Below are 17,113 nucleotides of genomic sequence, written 5' to 3' on the forward strand. Positions count from 1 at the left end.
TTAATTTCTGAACTTTTTCTGTTTTGATTATACCTCCTTTCATTCTGTCCTTCCAGAAGTGAATTCATATCCTCACTGTTTCCATTACTCTTTTTGCATTTTTTACCTTCACAAATTATTAAATGAGTTATGTCCTAGAACAGCATGACTGCTGAAAAGTATGGGCTGTCCTACCTATAAGGGGTATGAGTGACAGCACCAGTTCTGTGGTCCTGCTCAGGAATAACTCACGTCTCAAAGACTTATTTCTTTAGCTTTGGGGGTATGCACATACATTTATGACTTTTGCTTATGGAATTTCCCTGCCCATGGAAAACTTATGATTGCCTAGGAGTATGATATTAATAGTATCTCTCTCTTACAGGTGGGACTTCCAAATGGGATCACTGCCCCCTCTTCTCTGATATTACCTCCCTCCCATTGCCCCATGGTGTCTCAGCCTGTGCTATGCTGAAGAAGAGTTATGTCTTCTGATTCACTAAAGGGATCAGAACTTTTCCTGAGTCTCTAACTATATCAGCTTCGATCACACAAAGATTCATAAGCACCAAATTTTCCTTGCTCACAATTGGACACAGCACATAAGTAGAACCCTTTCTGGGCTAGTTCCCTAACTCCTCATTGGAGGGTTAACCCTAGAAAATGGTTGATTACCACTCCCTTCCGAGTTCTTTGGTAACTCCAATGACCTAGGGGTTTCTGCTAAAGTTGTTCTTAATTCTCCATTAGTGAGCATCATAGTGATTATTAGACAGACTTAGCTTTCAGAATGTTATCTGTAAGTAGATACAGCAAAGATTTGTGACAAAAACACTCCTCCCAAACCAGGAATACATTCACTTCATACATAAGAGGTTCCTAGGGACAGTGGGCTCACCCTTAAAATGATGGTGAGGCACAGGCACAGAGAACACTACTGGCAAAGGTGGTTTCTAAGCATCCTTTTGTCCCTTCATAGAGTCTTCCTGAAGTTCTCATTTGGGCACACACTTTTCCATATCTGTCTGCAGGTGCTTTCTTTGTTATTGAACATTGCTGCCCTGGTGGCCACTGCTATTATTTCAGCCAACTTGGGTATGGGAGAGAGGAAAGAGAGAAATTCTTACTTTCTTCACAAACAATTTCCTCCTTTACCATTAAAGATTAGACTCACTAACTGCTGGAATGTGCAATTCTCAGCTGGTTTGCTATAGGTCGACAGGTATGTCTGGTTCTCCCAGTCAATCATAAGATATTCTTCATGGTTTTATCTATCATAAGGTGCTTTGTGTAATGATTTAAAAAAGTACCGTATTTCTCTGAAGTTGATCAGATGTGTTACATATCTAGTTTACAGATCTGATCAATTGATTCTGTAGTGTTTATAGCCTCTAGATGTACTTATCTCAACTCCCACATAGCTAGTGTCTGAAGATGAATTTGAACTCAGATCCTCCTTATTTCAGGCTTAGCTCCAGTCCCTGCCCAGCTAGCTGCCTCTAAGTGCTTCTTAACTCACTATTTCGTCTGTTAGAGTAGAAGCTCGTTATGAATAATGATTATTTTATTCAATGCATTTTTATCTTCAACACAAATCACAATGCCTGGAATATACTAGGAACTGGGTACCTAATTGTTGAATGATTTCCATAGAGTAGAGATAGCCTGTGATTGATTAGATCAGGGTTTCTTAACCTGGTGTTTGTGAATTTAAAAAATATTTTGATTATTATACTTCAATATAATTGGTTTTCTTTGTAAATGTATGTATTTTATTTGTGTATTTAAAAATATTACTCAGAGAAAGGGTCTATAGACTTTACCAGACTACCAAATGGGTCCATGATACAGAGGAATGCTAAGAATCTTTGAACTAGAGGCCAATAAAAATTATATTTTGGGAAACTAACAGGTAGATTCTAAGGAAATTCTAGAAAGTATTAAAAAATATATATCTGAATAGGATGGAAGAAAAACCCAAGATTATCTCTAAATGTTCACACTACTCTGAGTGTAGTAAAAGACAATTAAAAAAATAACTAATGACCTGGGCATTAACTCTAACTGCAAATTTTAGGTACAAAGTCATAAATGAGATTTCAGAATGGACATTTATCATGTACTGATTACATCCCTTGGGTGCTTAAGAGTACAAAATGAATTCCAAGTGTTGTTAATAGGCATCTGGCTCTGCATATTATTGTGCACAAAGAATCCTTTGGAGCATAATTTTTTTTTGAACTTGAGTAAAAAACAGTGCCAATGACGAGATTTGACTCTGAAACATTGTAGTTCAATCCCAACAACATTCAAGTTAATGAAGGGGAGTACAAATAATTTACATTTATTTGCCTTTGAAATGTTTTTATGTTTGAATATGACTATAACCACATGTATATTTAACCAAATAATGTAAAAACTAGTTTAGGAGAAGCTGAGAACCTGTTCAGTTTCTGTATCTTACCCCATTCCTTGGCCACTTCATGCTAAGAATAAATGTTTTATTTCTTGGATTGATGCAAAGCATCAACATAGGTAGAGTCGTTCTGTTTTCCAACTTCACCAGAAGCAAGGCTGGCTATAGAATATGTTTCAAAGGGCTTCCCTTCTGGGCTTCATTCTGTAATATATTTTTATAAAATTTCATTATACTTTTCTTTTGGTTTTTATACCACAATTATTTCCTAACACATATCTCCCCATCCCCATCCCCATCCACAGCAATAGTACCCTCCTTGTATGGTTAAACAAATTGTAGTATATGAATATAATGGAATACTATTGTGCTATAAGAAAAGATGAGCAGGTGGACTTCAGAAAAACCTGGAAAGACTTATATGAACTGATGCTTAGTCAAGTGAGCAAAACCAGAACATTGTATACAGTAACAACCATGTTGTGTGGTGGCTGACTTCAGCAATGCAAGGACCTAAAACAACTCCAAGACTCATGATGGAAAAGCCATCCTCATCCAGAGAAAGAAATATGGAGTCTGAATACAGATCGAAGTATACTGTTTTTTTTGCTTTGCTTTTTCTTTCTCATGGTTCCTTCCATTTTTTCTAATTCTATACAACATGACTTATGTGAAAATGTGTTTAGTAAGAATGTATGTGTAGAACCCATATAAGATTGCATGCCATCATGGGAAGGGAGTGGGATATGGAGGGGGAGAAAAATTTAAAACTTATGAAAGTGATTGTTGAAAACTGAAAACAAATAAATTAATTATTAACAAAAAAAGAATGTATATGTAGAGCCTGTATCAGATAGCATGCTGTCTTGGGGAGGGGAGAGTAGAGGGAGGAAGAGAAAATTAAAAACTTATGGAAGTGAATGCTGCAAACTAAAAATAAATACATTTATAAAAACAAAAGAAAAAATAGTATCCTCCTTTTAACAAAGACAGGTAAACCTAACAGCAACTGCATCTGTCAGCGAATACAACCTTTTCACTTCCATTTTTTTTTCAAATTTTTGGTTTTGCTTACTAACTGCTTGGTTTAACTCATTGTCATTCATTTCCCTGAACGCAATTCTCTCTTTCAATGAATTATTTTGTTCAGTGAGCTTTTGAACCTTCTCCTCCATTTGGCTAATTCTGCTTTTTTAAAATGTCCTTCTCCTCATTGACTTTTTGGACCACTTTTTCCAATTGAGTTAGCCTCTTTTTAAAGCTGTTATTTTCCTCAGCATTTTTTTGGTTCTCCTTTAGTAAGCTGCTAAATTGTTTTTTAAGGTCTCCTATTGCCTGAGCCCAGTTTAAGTTCCCTTTGGAGGCATTGGAGGCAGAGGCCTTGACTTCCTCTGACAATATGCCTTGTTCTTCCTCATCTGAAAGGATAGGGGGAGACACCTGTTCCCCAAGAAAGTAACTTTCTATGGTCTTAGTTTTTCCCCCTTTTTTGGGCATTTTCCCAGCCAGTTACTTGACTTCTGAGTTTCCTCTCCACAATCACCTCACCTCCAGTTCTGCCAAGCCAGCACTGGGGACTGAGATTCAGATGAGCTGCTCCAAAGCCTCAGGGGCTTTAGGCAGGGGCAGGGTTGCTATTCAGTGTGAGATTAAGATCAGCTGCTCAGGAGGGGGAAGAGCCGCCACACAGGGCTCAATTCCCTCAGGGGGTTTACGATGAGACCTTCAACAATGTATGTGGGATATTTCCTGCTTTGGGAGCCCTATCTGCTGCTGCCTCTACTGCTGCCACCTGAGGAGGCCCAAGTTATGGGGGTACCCTGCTCCCTTCTTGGCCAGCCCGAATAGACCCTCTCACTGACCTTTGGCACCTGTGGGTTGAGGGATCTTCGCTGCTGCTGGAGATTCTGTCCCTGAAGCCTGCTCAGATCTATTCCTTTTGGTGCTGTGTAGCTGAGGCAGGGCTGGGCTTTGCTCTGCATCCAGTGCATGATAGACCTTTCCCGTTGGTTTTTCAGGTCACTCTGGGATAGAAATCTCCTCCACTCCGTTGTTTTGTGGCTTCTACTGCTCTAGAATTTGTTGAGAGTCCTTCTTTACAGGTATTTTATGGGCTGTGGGGTAAGAGCTAGCGTATGTGTGTCTTTCTGCTCCGCCATCTTGGCTCCACCCCCCAACCTTTTCACTTCCCATATACCCCATTCTCCTCAGCTGAGAGGAGGGAATTATATTTCATCAATTGTCCTCTGGGACCAAGAGTAGTTCATTTAATCTGACTTCTTGTATGTTATATTATAAATAAAAACAAACACCTCTCATTGAGAGATTGGTCAACAAACCAATAAAATAAGGAAAGCAGCCATCTTTGACATCCCTAAAAGCAGAGATCTCTTGCTTTGGACAAAACTGAATGAGACAATCCCACCTTGCTGGATGATAGCAATTCCAGGGCATGCTAAAGTCCTGGCATTTAGAGATGTAGTAAAATTTACAAATTTGTTATTTCTGTGGAATTGCTCAGAAAGAGAAAGGAATCTACACTTGTAAAGAAGATTGCTTGGTAGTTTATTTACAACAGAATGTAAGAAAAAGTAAGTTATTAACAATAATAAATAACTAGGGGAAAAACACAAAAACAGTCATAAGATGACACAGAAGGATGGCATAGGTGGGGGAATCCAATTCATTTGCTCTGCTTTGTGTTCCATAACACCGTGCATTTCTAAACTTGGTCCTTCAGCAGTGGCAGTAGGTTATTGACTAACTTAATCAAAACCCCAAATTTAAAATGTAAACAGCAGATATTACAGGACATTTGAATTTACATAGAGCTGTCATCGGTATTCAAAACAATGCAACCAATCTGTTGTTTGGGATACACACAAACTGGAAACGTAATTCAACAAACATGCTTTTCATTTAAAGCAAAAACATTTGAGTTTAGCATAAAGCATCTGTTAACATAAACAGCAAAATTGCATTTTAATAATGGCATCTGAGAAGTTAACATTTACTTTCTCTTACTGTACTAATTCCTAAGAGCTCATACACTTGTATTTTAAATGCAAACCTTTTTTTTAAAGACCTAGCATGGAGTGACCCGATAAATTGGAAAGCGCACCAATTCTTTGTTACTGTGCAAGAGTTTAGTTTTAGCAGAGTGTATGCCAGTGACCTAAAGAATTTATTTTCTTTTCAGACTGGCATCACTGGACAGCTATTTTTCTTTTAAATTCAAAAGGCTCTGTTCCAAATGGAATGATACCATCTCTTCCACATAGTATGAAGATTATAAAAAATTAATCTAGATGTTGGGTAATTCCTCTTTTCTAATGGGCTTTGTGAGTTGATTCAAATTCTAATCTGGTTCTTCTCCTAAACCATATGCCATTCTTTCATTTAATCTGATCTACAAAAACACAATGAAACTTTTAACTAAAAAGAAAAACATTCTGGGAGCTTCTGAGTGAACTGTGTTATTAATCAATTATTGCAATCTCTTAAATGAAAACCACAGAATTCCCTTTTGGGTATTGTGAGGGTTTTGAATCTTGGCCCCCTACTTCAATACCCATGTTGGCTAGAGTGATTTTTCACAAAAAATATAGCTAATGAATACTGTAATTAAACATATGAACCACTTTCCCCCACAAACTGATTCAAAACCACAAAAGAAGATTTTCCAGATTAATTCACCATCAAAAACACATGAAATTGAATCACCGATTTGGTCATGACATGGTGATAGCCAACAGTTTTCTTTCACAAGCCTTTTTTTTTTTATGTCACCATTTTTCCATTTCTTGAGAGATCATAGAAAAGAGGTGTCCCTATTTCCTGAATGAAAGAAAAATGCATTGGGATTTTGTGCTGGTTTGGGATGGAGAAGATAGCTGTAGAAATAGATATATCTTCCCAAGAAAGCAAGGTGAGGAGTAAGATACCTATACTTACAGTGGATGGGAAGTTTGATGGTATCTTGTAACTGTGATGTCTCAAAGTAGGGGAATTAAATGACCTTTTTGTGACCCTCACCAGCATCAGGGATGAAGAAAGGGTAAATGTATGTTTTATAATTGTGGATCTTTTATTTTAATTCAGCTATTAGCAACTTAAAATTGGTAGTGCGAGATTTGGTATACTCTCTCTATATACATATATCATACAATTTTGGTGAAAAAGCTGAAGATTACCATTTTGTATACAGAGGCACTGAGTAAAGAATTCTATTATTTCCCCACACATGCTTAGTGAATTCAAGCTACTGCTTCGTTTTCTTTCTAAATTTCCAACATACAGCCATTTTATTTTCATCTTTATGAGAAATGCAACTGTTTACATATATGTATATGTATATATATAATATCACACAATCCTATAGCATATAGCAAAACCCTATAGCAAATTCATTTATGGAGCTGATGAAATGACACACTTTAAGACAAAGTTATGTGATATATTGAAGTTGTTTTATGTCTCATGGTAATATTCAAAGCAGCCAAAGGAATATTTGCATTTCCTCTCCCCTTTTTTTATACATAAGTGCCACTCCTAGACAGGGAAAAAAAGTGTGAAGACTTGAAGACCATTAATCTGTCAGCTAAAGTGTTAAACTACTGAAGGGTAGCTTTGCATTTTATTTCTGGCTATGGAAGAAATAAAAATCGTGAAAGAAAATCTTAAAATAGCTTCCTAAAGCCCATAGAATTGTTGACCTCAAGAGCAAAGACTGGTTTGCAAAATCTGAGGGTGGTGGTGGTGGAAAAAATATATGCTGGGTATGTATGACCAAGATAAAAGAAATAAATTCATGCCAACTCATGTCAAATGATTTGTTTCTGCCCTCCTTCACTCCCTCTCACTTCCGGCTCTGGTTCTAGATTGTAAACAAGTACACTCAACATTTTATTATCTTTTGTCAATGGATTTTGTGTTCCCATTTCTAAAATTACACTCATCAAAATCAGACATTTACTTTATCTTCCACAAGGGGTGTGCTAGTAAATGTTTTAACAACCAGCTCTCTGAAAAAAAGAAAATGTATAGGGATATACATTTTTATTTTTTATACTTTTAATTTTAATCTGCACTATTAAGTTTTTTTAAGTCTAGACAATAATAAAATGATAAACCAGGCCCTGATTTATAGTGTTTGGTAATTTCTGGGGTGTAAATGAAAATTTACTTAAAATTTTCTGTGAATTTAGTAACTGGTTAGAGTAAGTATGAGTTGGTTCTAGCACACCCCTCCTTAGGAAGCTACTCAGAAATTCCAGGGTTTTGAGAGAAAACTTTCCACAAGCAAACATCATGTGATTGTACTATGCTGGGAAGATGCTTTATTATAAACACCACCACTCTAAGGGGAAGAGATGATCCAGAGACCAAAACTATTCACAACTGTTTAATTCCTTAAAGTCTGGATCTTAGTACATTTTGCTTTACCTCCTTTCAATCAACAGTTAAAGAAATGAACCTAACATTAATTTGTCTCTAGAGGTAACTACTTAGAATATTGTGGAGAAGGGACAGAAGGGAACAGGTCCTGAACTTTAGATAGGGCTCATTACAATATCTTCCCTTAGTCTTTTTGTTTTGGAAATCCTGGTCTGGGGAAAGGCCCCTTTCCTGAGCTAAAAAGGTCACAGTTGGGGTGTTGCCTGGGGAGCTGTTGGATCACCCTCATTTAGAGGTCAAATGTAAATTCTAAGAGTCTACTATTTTTTCTCCTGAGTTTCAAGGCAGTGAGGTGTGAAATCAAATAGATTGGGTCCAGTGGTTCATTAGAATTCCCTTGCTGTTCCCCCTTTTTGATTATACCTCCCCTATCCCTCTATTCCAATTCTAGCCCCACCTGGTTTCAATCAAAGAAAATTTGACAAAGTCTCATCTATTATTATGGGGGGGAGAGGGAAGATCAAGCATTTATTAAGCACCTGTTACGTGTTCGGCACTGTGCTTCAGTACTTGACAGATCTAACCTCATTTGATTATATTATTTAGTTTGCAAGTAGAGGTCAATGATTCCATCCATGCCTTCTACTCTATCAGTAATAATCCTTTCTTTGTGCCCCTTCCCCAACCCCTCACTTCCCTCTTGCTATTCACTTAGCTCCAGTGACATTTATTTATGACCTCAAGGAAAGATACTGAGAATGATGGTTTTATAAGGTCGGAGGACAGAGAAGAGGTCTTGGGGAGGGATGGCTTTTACAAAGAACTCATAGGAGAAGAAAATGGGAGGCAGAAAATAACCCCAAAAAGGTGTTTTTTAGGACTCTTTCACAGGACTTTATTGATATATTACCTTACCCTTTATATTTCTGATAACACCCTACTGGCACAATGATCTATCAGTTCCATTTTGCTAATGTGGAACTCTTACATCTTCAGTGGGTAACTTTAAAAGTCAGCGGATGGGATTTTAGAGAATGAATGGGTTGGTTTTACCTAAGGCTTCTAATTCCTAAATTATTCCCAAAGCAGTCAACTAAGGGTTCCTTCATTTAAGCAACAGCTAGAGTTGGAGGCCATAAGAGAGCAAAATGGAAAGTTATTAAAAGGTAGAAACAAGTGGAATCTTTTTCCAATACAAATTCTGTGTAAGGTATAAACAGGATTAATGGCCATAAAGTCAATTATCAGTAATTGCACTTGGAGCCTTGGTATGTTAATTCTTTTTTTTTTTTTTAAGTTTAAAGAGTTAATTAGGCCCCAAATCCTGAGTCAGATTAAACAAAATATGAATCTGGACAATCACTATGGGTGTTCAAGTATTGGTGATGATCAGTTCAAAGTTTAACAATTAAGTATGTCAAGCCTGAGACTATTCATTTTTATATTTTTAGAAATTCAGGTTTAATGGGAAGATGGACTTCTATCCTTTTCACTGAGTATTCATTCATTTACCCTTGGAGACCTTATCAGCTTAATCACATATTGACATCAGAGTCTATTTTCTGGCTTATAATTATTAAAACAGAAGATTCCTTTTGTCTTTTACAATTTATCTTCAGACTATTTCCTGACAAGTACTATGGGTGCTATATGGTATACTTTGGAATTCAGATTATATATGGAATTACATAATTACATGCATGCTCATTGAGAGATCTGAAGGAACAAGTCTGAGTAACAAAAGCAGTTTTTCTCTATCAGAAGAATCCTAAAAAAAAAAAAAGAAAAAAGAAAAAAAAACAACCCCCCAAACCCTCATACCAACAAAACCCCACCAATAAAGAAAAAACGCCACCCAAAAAACCATGAAATTTTATTTGTTGTTACTCTTGGGGTTGACATGGCTTGTCTGAAGAATGTACACCAGGTAAATCCAGTGAAGATTTTTTCTCAGGGTCTGGAAGAGTGAGAGTTTCTGGGGCAGATTTTTTTCGAGGTCGATCTTTGGGGACTGCTAAGAATTCTGGAGGATCTGTGGAGAGAGGTGTAGACGGAGCACTAGAAGGAGCAGTGCGGATTGCAGAAGGCAGTAGGGAAATGCTGGAGATAGAAATTGAAGGTGGGAAAACTCCAATTTTCTTGTTGGTGGCTTCCTGAGTTGCTCTTTCAAACTCTCGGACTTCATCCATTGTCATGTCTTCAATAATAAAAAAAAAAAAAGAGGCAAACAATTAGTTGGTTATAAGATGGACTTCTATTCATTGTACCCATTTCAAAGGTAAATCTATTACCTCTATTTTAATGGGATCTATCTCAACTCAAAATCAAGAGAGACAGAGCCTCCCCTAAGTATCAGCTGCTTTGGTTTTTTTGCACAGCCAGATATCTCAGAATCAGAGTAGTCTTTCTGAATACTTACTCTGAATTTCCCAGGACACTTCTAAATGTATTTTCCAAACATGAAAAATAAGACTCTATCAGGAAAGCAGAGAAACAATACATGTTTGTGTTTGCATATAGTTGTGTGTGTGTGTGTGTGTGTGTGTGTGTGTGTGTGTGTGTGAGAGAGACAGAGAGAGAGAGAGAGAGAGAGAGAGAGAGAGAGAGAGAGAGAGAGAGAGAGAAGATCAAGTCATCTCTTCTTAAATGGGAGGTCAAGGGTTTGATGGATGGAGCAACTAACTAAACTGATAGAAATACTTTTGTCCAGTTATTATTCACTTTAAAAAATTATCATATCACATTTCCTAATGTGTTCTTTTCACAGAAAGATGGAGTACAAAGATCTGGTGATTGGTTATTGGTCATATGGAAGAAAATCTGTGCTTTGCCAACACTCTTAGCAGCTATGTGTTAACTGATCCACCTTGCAACGAAAAGAACTGGCTATCCCTAAAACTGGAACACTTCTCAGTATGCCCAAATGAAAAAAACTGGGGAAAAAACAATTTGCAAAGGACCATTTGATGGGTATCGATCTCTTCTGAAAACCAGCAGCCCCACAACCACAAAATCATGATTTGGAATTCAAGAAATAAATGCAGCCCTGTTAGCGAAGGAAGTATTCCACATATCTGAGTTTTCTAGATAAATAAAACTTATCCCTTTAAGCAGCAAAACTTTTTTTTAAGTCCTAATTTTTCATGGAAATTTTTATAAAATATACACTTCCTTCCCTTCTTTCAGAGTATATGAGACATAATATTTTCTTTATGACTTGCCATCATTATTCACGAACATTTACTTATTAGGGTATAGGCAACAAGGTAGTGATGCCTGGTCTTGGGGGAGGGGTATATAATGCTTTTTATCTTTACAGTAAATGTCCCCAGACTTTTGAGCTGGGTTTCTTCTTTTATTATTCTTCAATATCCTTTCTCATTCTCAAGCATCATTTCTTGGGACTGTTACTTTGCCTGTCTCTAACCGCAGCTCTTTCTGTTCCTTCCTATTATGCTGTCTCTAATGTCCTATGGATAAGGGAACTTGAATAACCTTACCCATTTAGCAACTACCACCACCATCAGTTACAAAGTATCTGGCTGGAAAAACACAATGCCAGGCACTAAGGTCAGTCAAGTTTACAGAAATCCTGTGGAAAAGTAAACCAGGGGACTAAGGCGTTTTCCTGTGAGTGAAGGGGGTGAGATTTGTGTCTTTGGCTGTCCAGAAACTGTTTTTGAACTTCTGGTTTCTGGCTTTGTTCTGTATAGTTAAGGTTGATCAGAGATAGGAGTATGCTGAAGCCAACACGAACCTATGAACTAACTTATACAAATTTTCAGTGGGAGTATTTACACCTCAGAAATGGGCAAATGCTACAGAGCAGGGCTTGATTGATGTTTGATTGGTTGTGTGGACTTCATAAAGAGATGGAGAAAATGTTAATAATGTAGATTAAACATAAAAGTGTGTTGTGTGCTACTGCTGTATGCCAAATGTGTTAAACGTTTACCAGCACATCCCTGCTGATAAGTGACATCTGCACAAGTGAACTATCAGAATATAAATAAAGTGGAATAATAATATGGCTACTTTGGAAATACTGCTTAATTTTATGCATAAATTGTTACAATGCTAATTACCACTTCACCCCATCAAGGAAGCAGCAGTGCAGTGGGCTGCTGATTGGGGGTCCGCACTATTTGGCACAAAAAATGGTGAGTCCCAGGAGAGGTTAGTCTGAGGAATGGTAAACCAACCCAGGTTGAAAACCTACTGGTCAGAGTTCCAGTATTGGTCAGTACTGGAACTGGACCTGTGAGTGGTTGCCGTATTTCTAGCCTGGGCAAAATATGGAGACCCAGTCTTAAAAAACAAAACAAAAAAAACCAATAAAGCCCCTAAAATCAGAACATGTCAAGTGAGAAAAACTTACAATTTGCTGTTTCCTCAAGCTTTTTGTTTAATCAAAATTAAAAAAAAAGCTCAATAGACAAAGAAATAGAATTAAGGTTAAAAAAAAAAAAGAAATGAGTTCCAATTCTCCCCAAATTGATAAACGTGTCTCCAGAAAATCAGTTTCATTTAGAATTAAAGTTAGTGAGGTTAGCTAGCTATAGAGGCTTTCAAGCCTATCAGTTCTGTATACATTATCTCGTTTTTTTACAAAAAGTAGATTTAAAAAACGAAAATGTTACTGACACCTTTTACATTTACTGTTGTTCAATTGTTTTCAGTCTTGTCTGACTCTTTGGATTCTCACTTGGAGTTTTCTTGGCAAAGATATTGGAGTGGTTTGCTATTTCCTTCTCCAGATCATTTTACAGATGAGGAAATTGAGGCAAACAGGGTTAAGTGACTTGCCCAGGTCACACAGCTAGTAGTCTGAGATCAAATTTGAACTCAGGAAGAAGAGTCTTCCTGATTCCATGCCTGGCACTCTATGCGCTATGGCACCATGTAGCTGCCATTTTGCTTTTATATTGGCTCAATTTTCTCTTCTATCCCTTTCTCTTCTCAAAACTCTCTGTCTGTTTCTCTGTCTCTATGTCTCTCAACAAGCTGGTATTTGATGAAACCAAATACTGCTCAACCACTGAAACTTTGTCTTGATTGGCAGGCCCAACTCACAATTCCTTTGAGCTATTCTTGATTGAGCCTCTCTTGGCTCACACTCTTGACTTATAATATTGAGTTTGCAGTCCACTGAGACTCCCATATTTTTTTCAGAAAACTGCTGTCCAACCATAATTACAATACCATAGTGCTACTCTCCAAATGTAAAGGTGTTATATCAATTCAATAGATCAGTCACAGAATCTGAGAGGTAGAAGGGATCTCACCCTTAACATAAAATTCTCTAAAGCCACTTGTTAAATTTTTAGTGTGTACGTTTGTACCTTGGAAATTAGTAAACGCTACAAATTAGGGCCTAATTTACTGTTTTGTTAATTAAGGAAATGACAGAGACAATGTTAAGGATGTAGGTTAGACTTAAAAGTCTATCGTATGTATACTTTTGGTTTTTTTTGAAGAACCGGTTATTAACCATTTACAGCACACTCAGAACTACCTGCTTCCTGAGAGGAATCATTCCACTTTTGGATAACGCCAATTGTTAGCAAGTTTTCCTGATATTTAGCTTTAATATGCCTCTTTGACACTTCCACTCATCACTTGGGGTTCTATACTCTGGGGTCCTCCACATGACAGCTTTTCACATACTTGAACACAGCTACCATGTTCCTTTTGAGTCTTCTCTAGGTTAAACACGCTCTGATCCTTCAGCCCATCTTCATGTGACATGAATTCAAGGATCTTCTTCATCCTGGTTGCCCTAATCTGGTTACTTTTCAATTTAGCAATGTCTTTAGACTCTTAGAACATTGGCTAAAGTCTAATATGGTTAGAGTACAGAGGGACTATCATTCTCTCATTCTAGGAAGCAATGCCTTTTGATATAGCCCAAGATGACATTAAAATTTTAAGATGCTATCTCACATTGCTGACTCATATTGAGTCATATTGAGTTTACAATCCACTAAAACCAGATATTTTTCAGACAAACGACTATCCAGTCATGCCCCAATTTTGTATTTGTGAAGCTGATTTTTTGTACCTAAGATTTTATATTATCCCTATTAAATTGCAGCTTGTAATAAAAAATACTTAATTTCAATAGCTAGCATTTACATAATGTTTTAATGTTTCAAAAGTCCTTTAAAATATCTCATCTTATCTTCACAACAATCCTAGAAGATAGAGGTTATCATTATCATCCCCATTTTACAGATGAGGAAACTGAAGCAGAGAGAAGTTAAGTGATTTGTTCAGGGTGACAAAGTGTCCGAGGCAGGATTTGAACTCAGATCTTTCTGATTCCAAGTCAAGGGGTCTATCCAGTGTGCCACCTGGTCATTTTAAATATCTCACTAGATACAGTCCAATGCTTTAGCAGTTAAGACTGCATTGATTGGAGGGGATTAGGGATGCTGACTCTATTGTTTTCTGTCTCAGCTATGCTTTCCAGCTTTGTGTCATCTTCCAGATTTGATGAGTATGTCATCTATGCCTTTATCCAAGTCTCTGATTAGCACAGGGGCAAGTACATTTGTACTCCACTAGAGACTTCCTGCCATGATGACACTGAATCATTAACAAAAACTTTTTGAGTTCAACCTTCCAGCCACTTCTGATCATGTTATTGTCTAGTTGTCATTTCTCTATTTCCTCCAAAGGAATTAGTATGAGATTTTGCTAAAATCTAGGTAAACGATATCTACCATATTCCCCTCATCTACTAGTTCAGTAGTCCTGTTAAAAAAGGAAATGAATTTATTCTGGTATGACCTGTTCTTGATGAAACCTCTTGATAATCACTGCTTTCCTTTCTGGATGATCACTAGCCATGACTTTAATGATCCATCTAGAAATTCTCCAGTCTTTCTCACTGGCCTAGAGAATGCCAACATTTTTGAAAAAATTTTAAAAAATCATCACATAATTTTCCATTTTCTAGATCTTGTTGTAGCTCTCCCATTTTCTATAACTTTTAAGATCTCACTGATGGTGGTCTGGCAATCACATCGGCTACTTCTTTCAGTACCTAAGGATATGGTTCCACTGGGCCAGGTGACTTGAATTCATTAAGAGCAACTAGATGCTTTCTTACTATCTACTCAATTTCATTAACCATTAGCTCTCTGTTAATTGTCCTGGTATGCTGTGCAAAGGTCATTTTTCTTGGCAAAGGAAACATAAGCAAAATAAGAATTGAGTAGCTCTGTGGTCATTTATAATAATCTGGTCATCTCCAACCCTCATCTTCTCCCTACCCTGAACAAAGGTCTTATTTCTTTTTCCATCTTCCTTTTCTCTCAATAATGCTAAAAGATCCCACCCTTTTTGTTGTCTTTACCTTCGTTGGTTAGCTCATTCTGAGCTTAAGGACTCCTAATACTCTTTTTTACAGAATATGCCATGCTCTTGTAAATTTAGCCTGTTACGTAGCTTTGCTGCCATTTTGAAAGAAGTCTGAGTTGGTCAGTTGTTAGTCCATCCATATTGGTCTCTTCAGACAAATCTTATTTTCCTCATAGGAATTATTTTCTTTTGTATATTCAGAATTTAATTTTTAAGCATCTTCTATCCCTCCTACACCAATATTCCCTGTAACTTGAATACAGTGAAGGGCCACAGCAAATGCCCAAATCACTGTGCTAGGAGCAGGGATACAAAGTCAAAAAACAAAAAAATAAATCTCTGTCCTCAAGAAAATTACTTTCTCTTGAGGTACAAGACATTCTGATGCAGAGAAAGAACACTACCATTTAATGGGAATCATGAACGGCTTCCTTGTAAGAAGTGGAATCTAAGCTGATCCTGGAAATAAGGTAGCTTCCAATATACTAAGGTGGGAAATAGAATACTGAGTGGGAAACAGCAAATGGGCCAGTTCGATTGAAGTAGAGAGTACATGAAGAGAAGTAATTCATAAAAAGTCTGGAAATATAGATTGGTGCCAGACTGCAAAGGGCTTTCAAAGCCAAACAGAGTGTATGTTGTTATCCTAGAAGCAATAAAGAACAGCCAGAATTTACCGAGGAGAGGCCTAAGATCAGGCCTACATCCTGTACTTAAGGAAAATCACTTTGGCAACTGTGTACAGGACAGATTAAAATGGGGAAGAGACTGGAGGCAAGGAGATCAATTAGAAGGCCATCGTCATAGTCCAAGTGAGTCAAAGGGGAAGAGAGAGTTAGTTGCAAAATGTATGTGGAGGTGATTTGGCAACTGACTGGATATATCAAGCAAGGGGGAATGAGAAGTCCAGGATAACACAAGATTGTGAACCTGGGAGACTGGATGGTGGTGCCCTCAACAGAAACTGCTAAATTTGGCAGACGGGTAGGTTTTAGGGGAAAGATAATGAGTTTCTCTTTTGGGTATATTGAATGTGGGATGTCTCTGAGACATCTAATTTGAAGCATCCAATAGGCAGTTGATAATCTTATGATAGGACCCTAAAATGTTGTTTGGGTATATAAGGAAATAAGAGTCTCTTTCATCATATACCTCATTGTTTTCACTAACTAATAGGGAAAGGAGTATAGAGATTAAAGGATAGTATTTTGAGAAGGCAGTGGAAAAACAATGACTTTGGAATAGGAGGATATAGGTTTAAATCCAATTTCTTACACTTTATACCTGTGTGATTGAAAAAAGTTATCTAACTTCCCTGGGCCTCACCTCAGTTTCCTCCCTTGGTGATTTCTGAAGTATAAATGTTCACATTGAAAAAAAAAAAAGGAAGAGGTTGTTCTAGAAGGCAACTGAGGCCCCTTTTTCCTCTTAGATCTATGATCCTGTGATTCTACTGCATGGTAACTGGATATTTTTCTCTAATAAAAAAACTTTCTTAAGTGGTTTAAGTCACTCTACTACATTTGTCCAGCAGGGGGCAGAATCTAGCAAAAGTACTCAAGGTTTGATTTTTACATGCCACAGCAAAAACTTGCAGTCTATTAGAAGTAATACTCACTTTGAATACACTGAAGGTTCTTAAACCGTGTGGGAGCAATTATGTCACCTCCTTCTTGTCACTTCATGGATATTATTAAGGCATCATTTTAATCTAATTCTGAAATGGCTTTGAATTGGTGACTTAAAATATATTTCCCACCTATACTCGATATAAGGAACAGCCTGTGCTTTGAAATGCTTTGAAACATTTCCTGATTATATTAGAATTATGGATGAGACAGGCTATGGAAGAAAATGAACAATCCTCAATTTTATGAAATTTCAAGGAACACAAGAATAGTTAAGAATTCAGAATTCAACCACTCTGTTGTGGGCAGGAACTGAGTCTTTCAGAAT

The 17,113-nt window shown here is 37.2% G+C and overlaps 1 protein-coding gene across 7 annotated transcripts in view; it reads right to left on the bottom strand.

Moving 5' to 3' along the window:
- Nucleotides 1–4,943: 4,943 nt before the first annotated feature.
- The window catches only part of PITPNC1 (phosphatidylinositol transfer protein cytoplasmic 1), a 378,124-nt gene continuing 365,954 nt past the window's right edge, over nt 4,944–17,113 (bottom strand). For all 7 annotated transcript variants that reach the window (XM_072645459.1, XM_072645460.1, XM_072645455.1 and 4 more), the window contains one exon: nt 4,944–9,989. In XM_072645459.1, coding sequence (XP_072501560.1) covers nt 9,676–9,989 — 314 coding nt within the window. In that variant the 3' untranslated portion in view covers nt 4,944–9,675. The remainder of the gene's footprint in view (nt 9,990–17,113) is intronic.

Source organism: Notamacropus eugenii, chromosome 2 (genome assembly GCF_028372415.1).
Source record: "Notamacropus eugenii isolate mMacEug1 chromosome 2, mMacEug1.pri_v2, whole genome shotgun sequence".
In the NCBI taxonomy this organism is placed as follows: Eukaryota; Metazoa; Chordata; class Mammalia; order Diprotodontia; family Macropodidae; genus Notamacropus; species Notamacropus eugenii.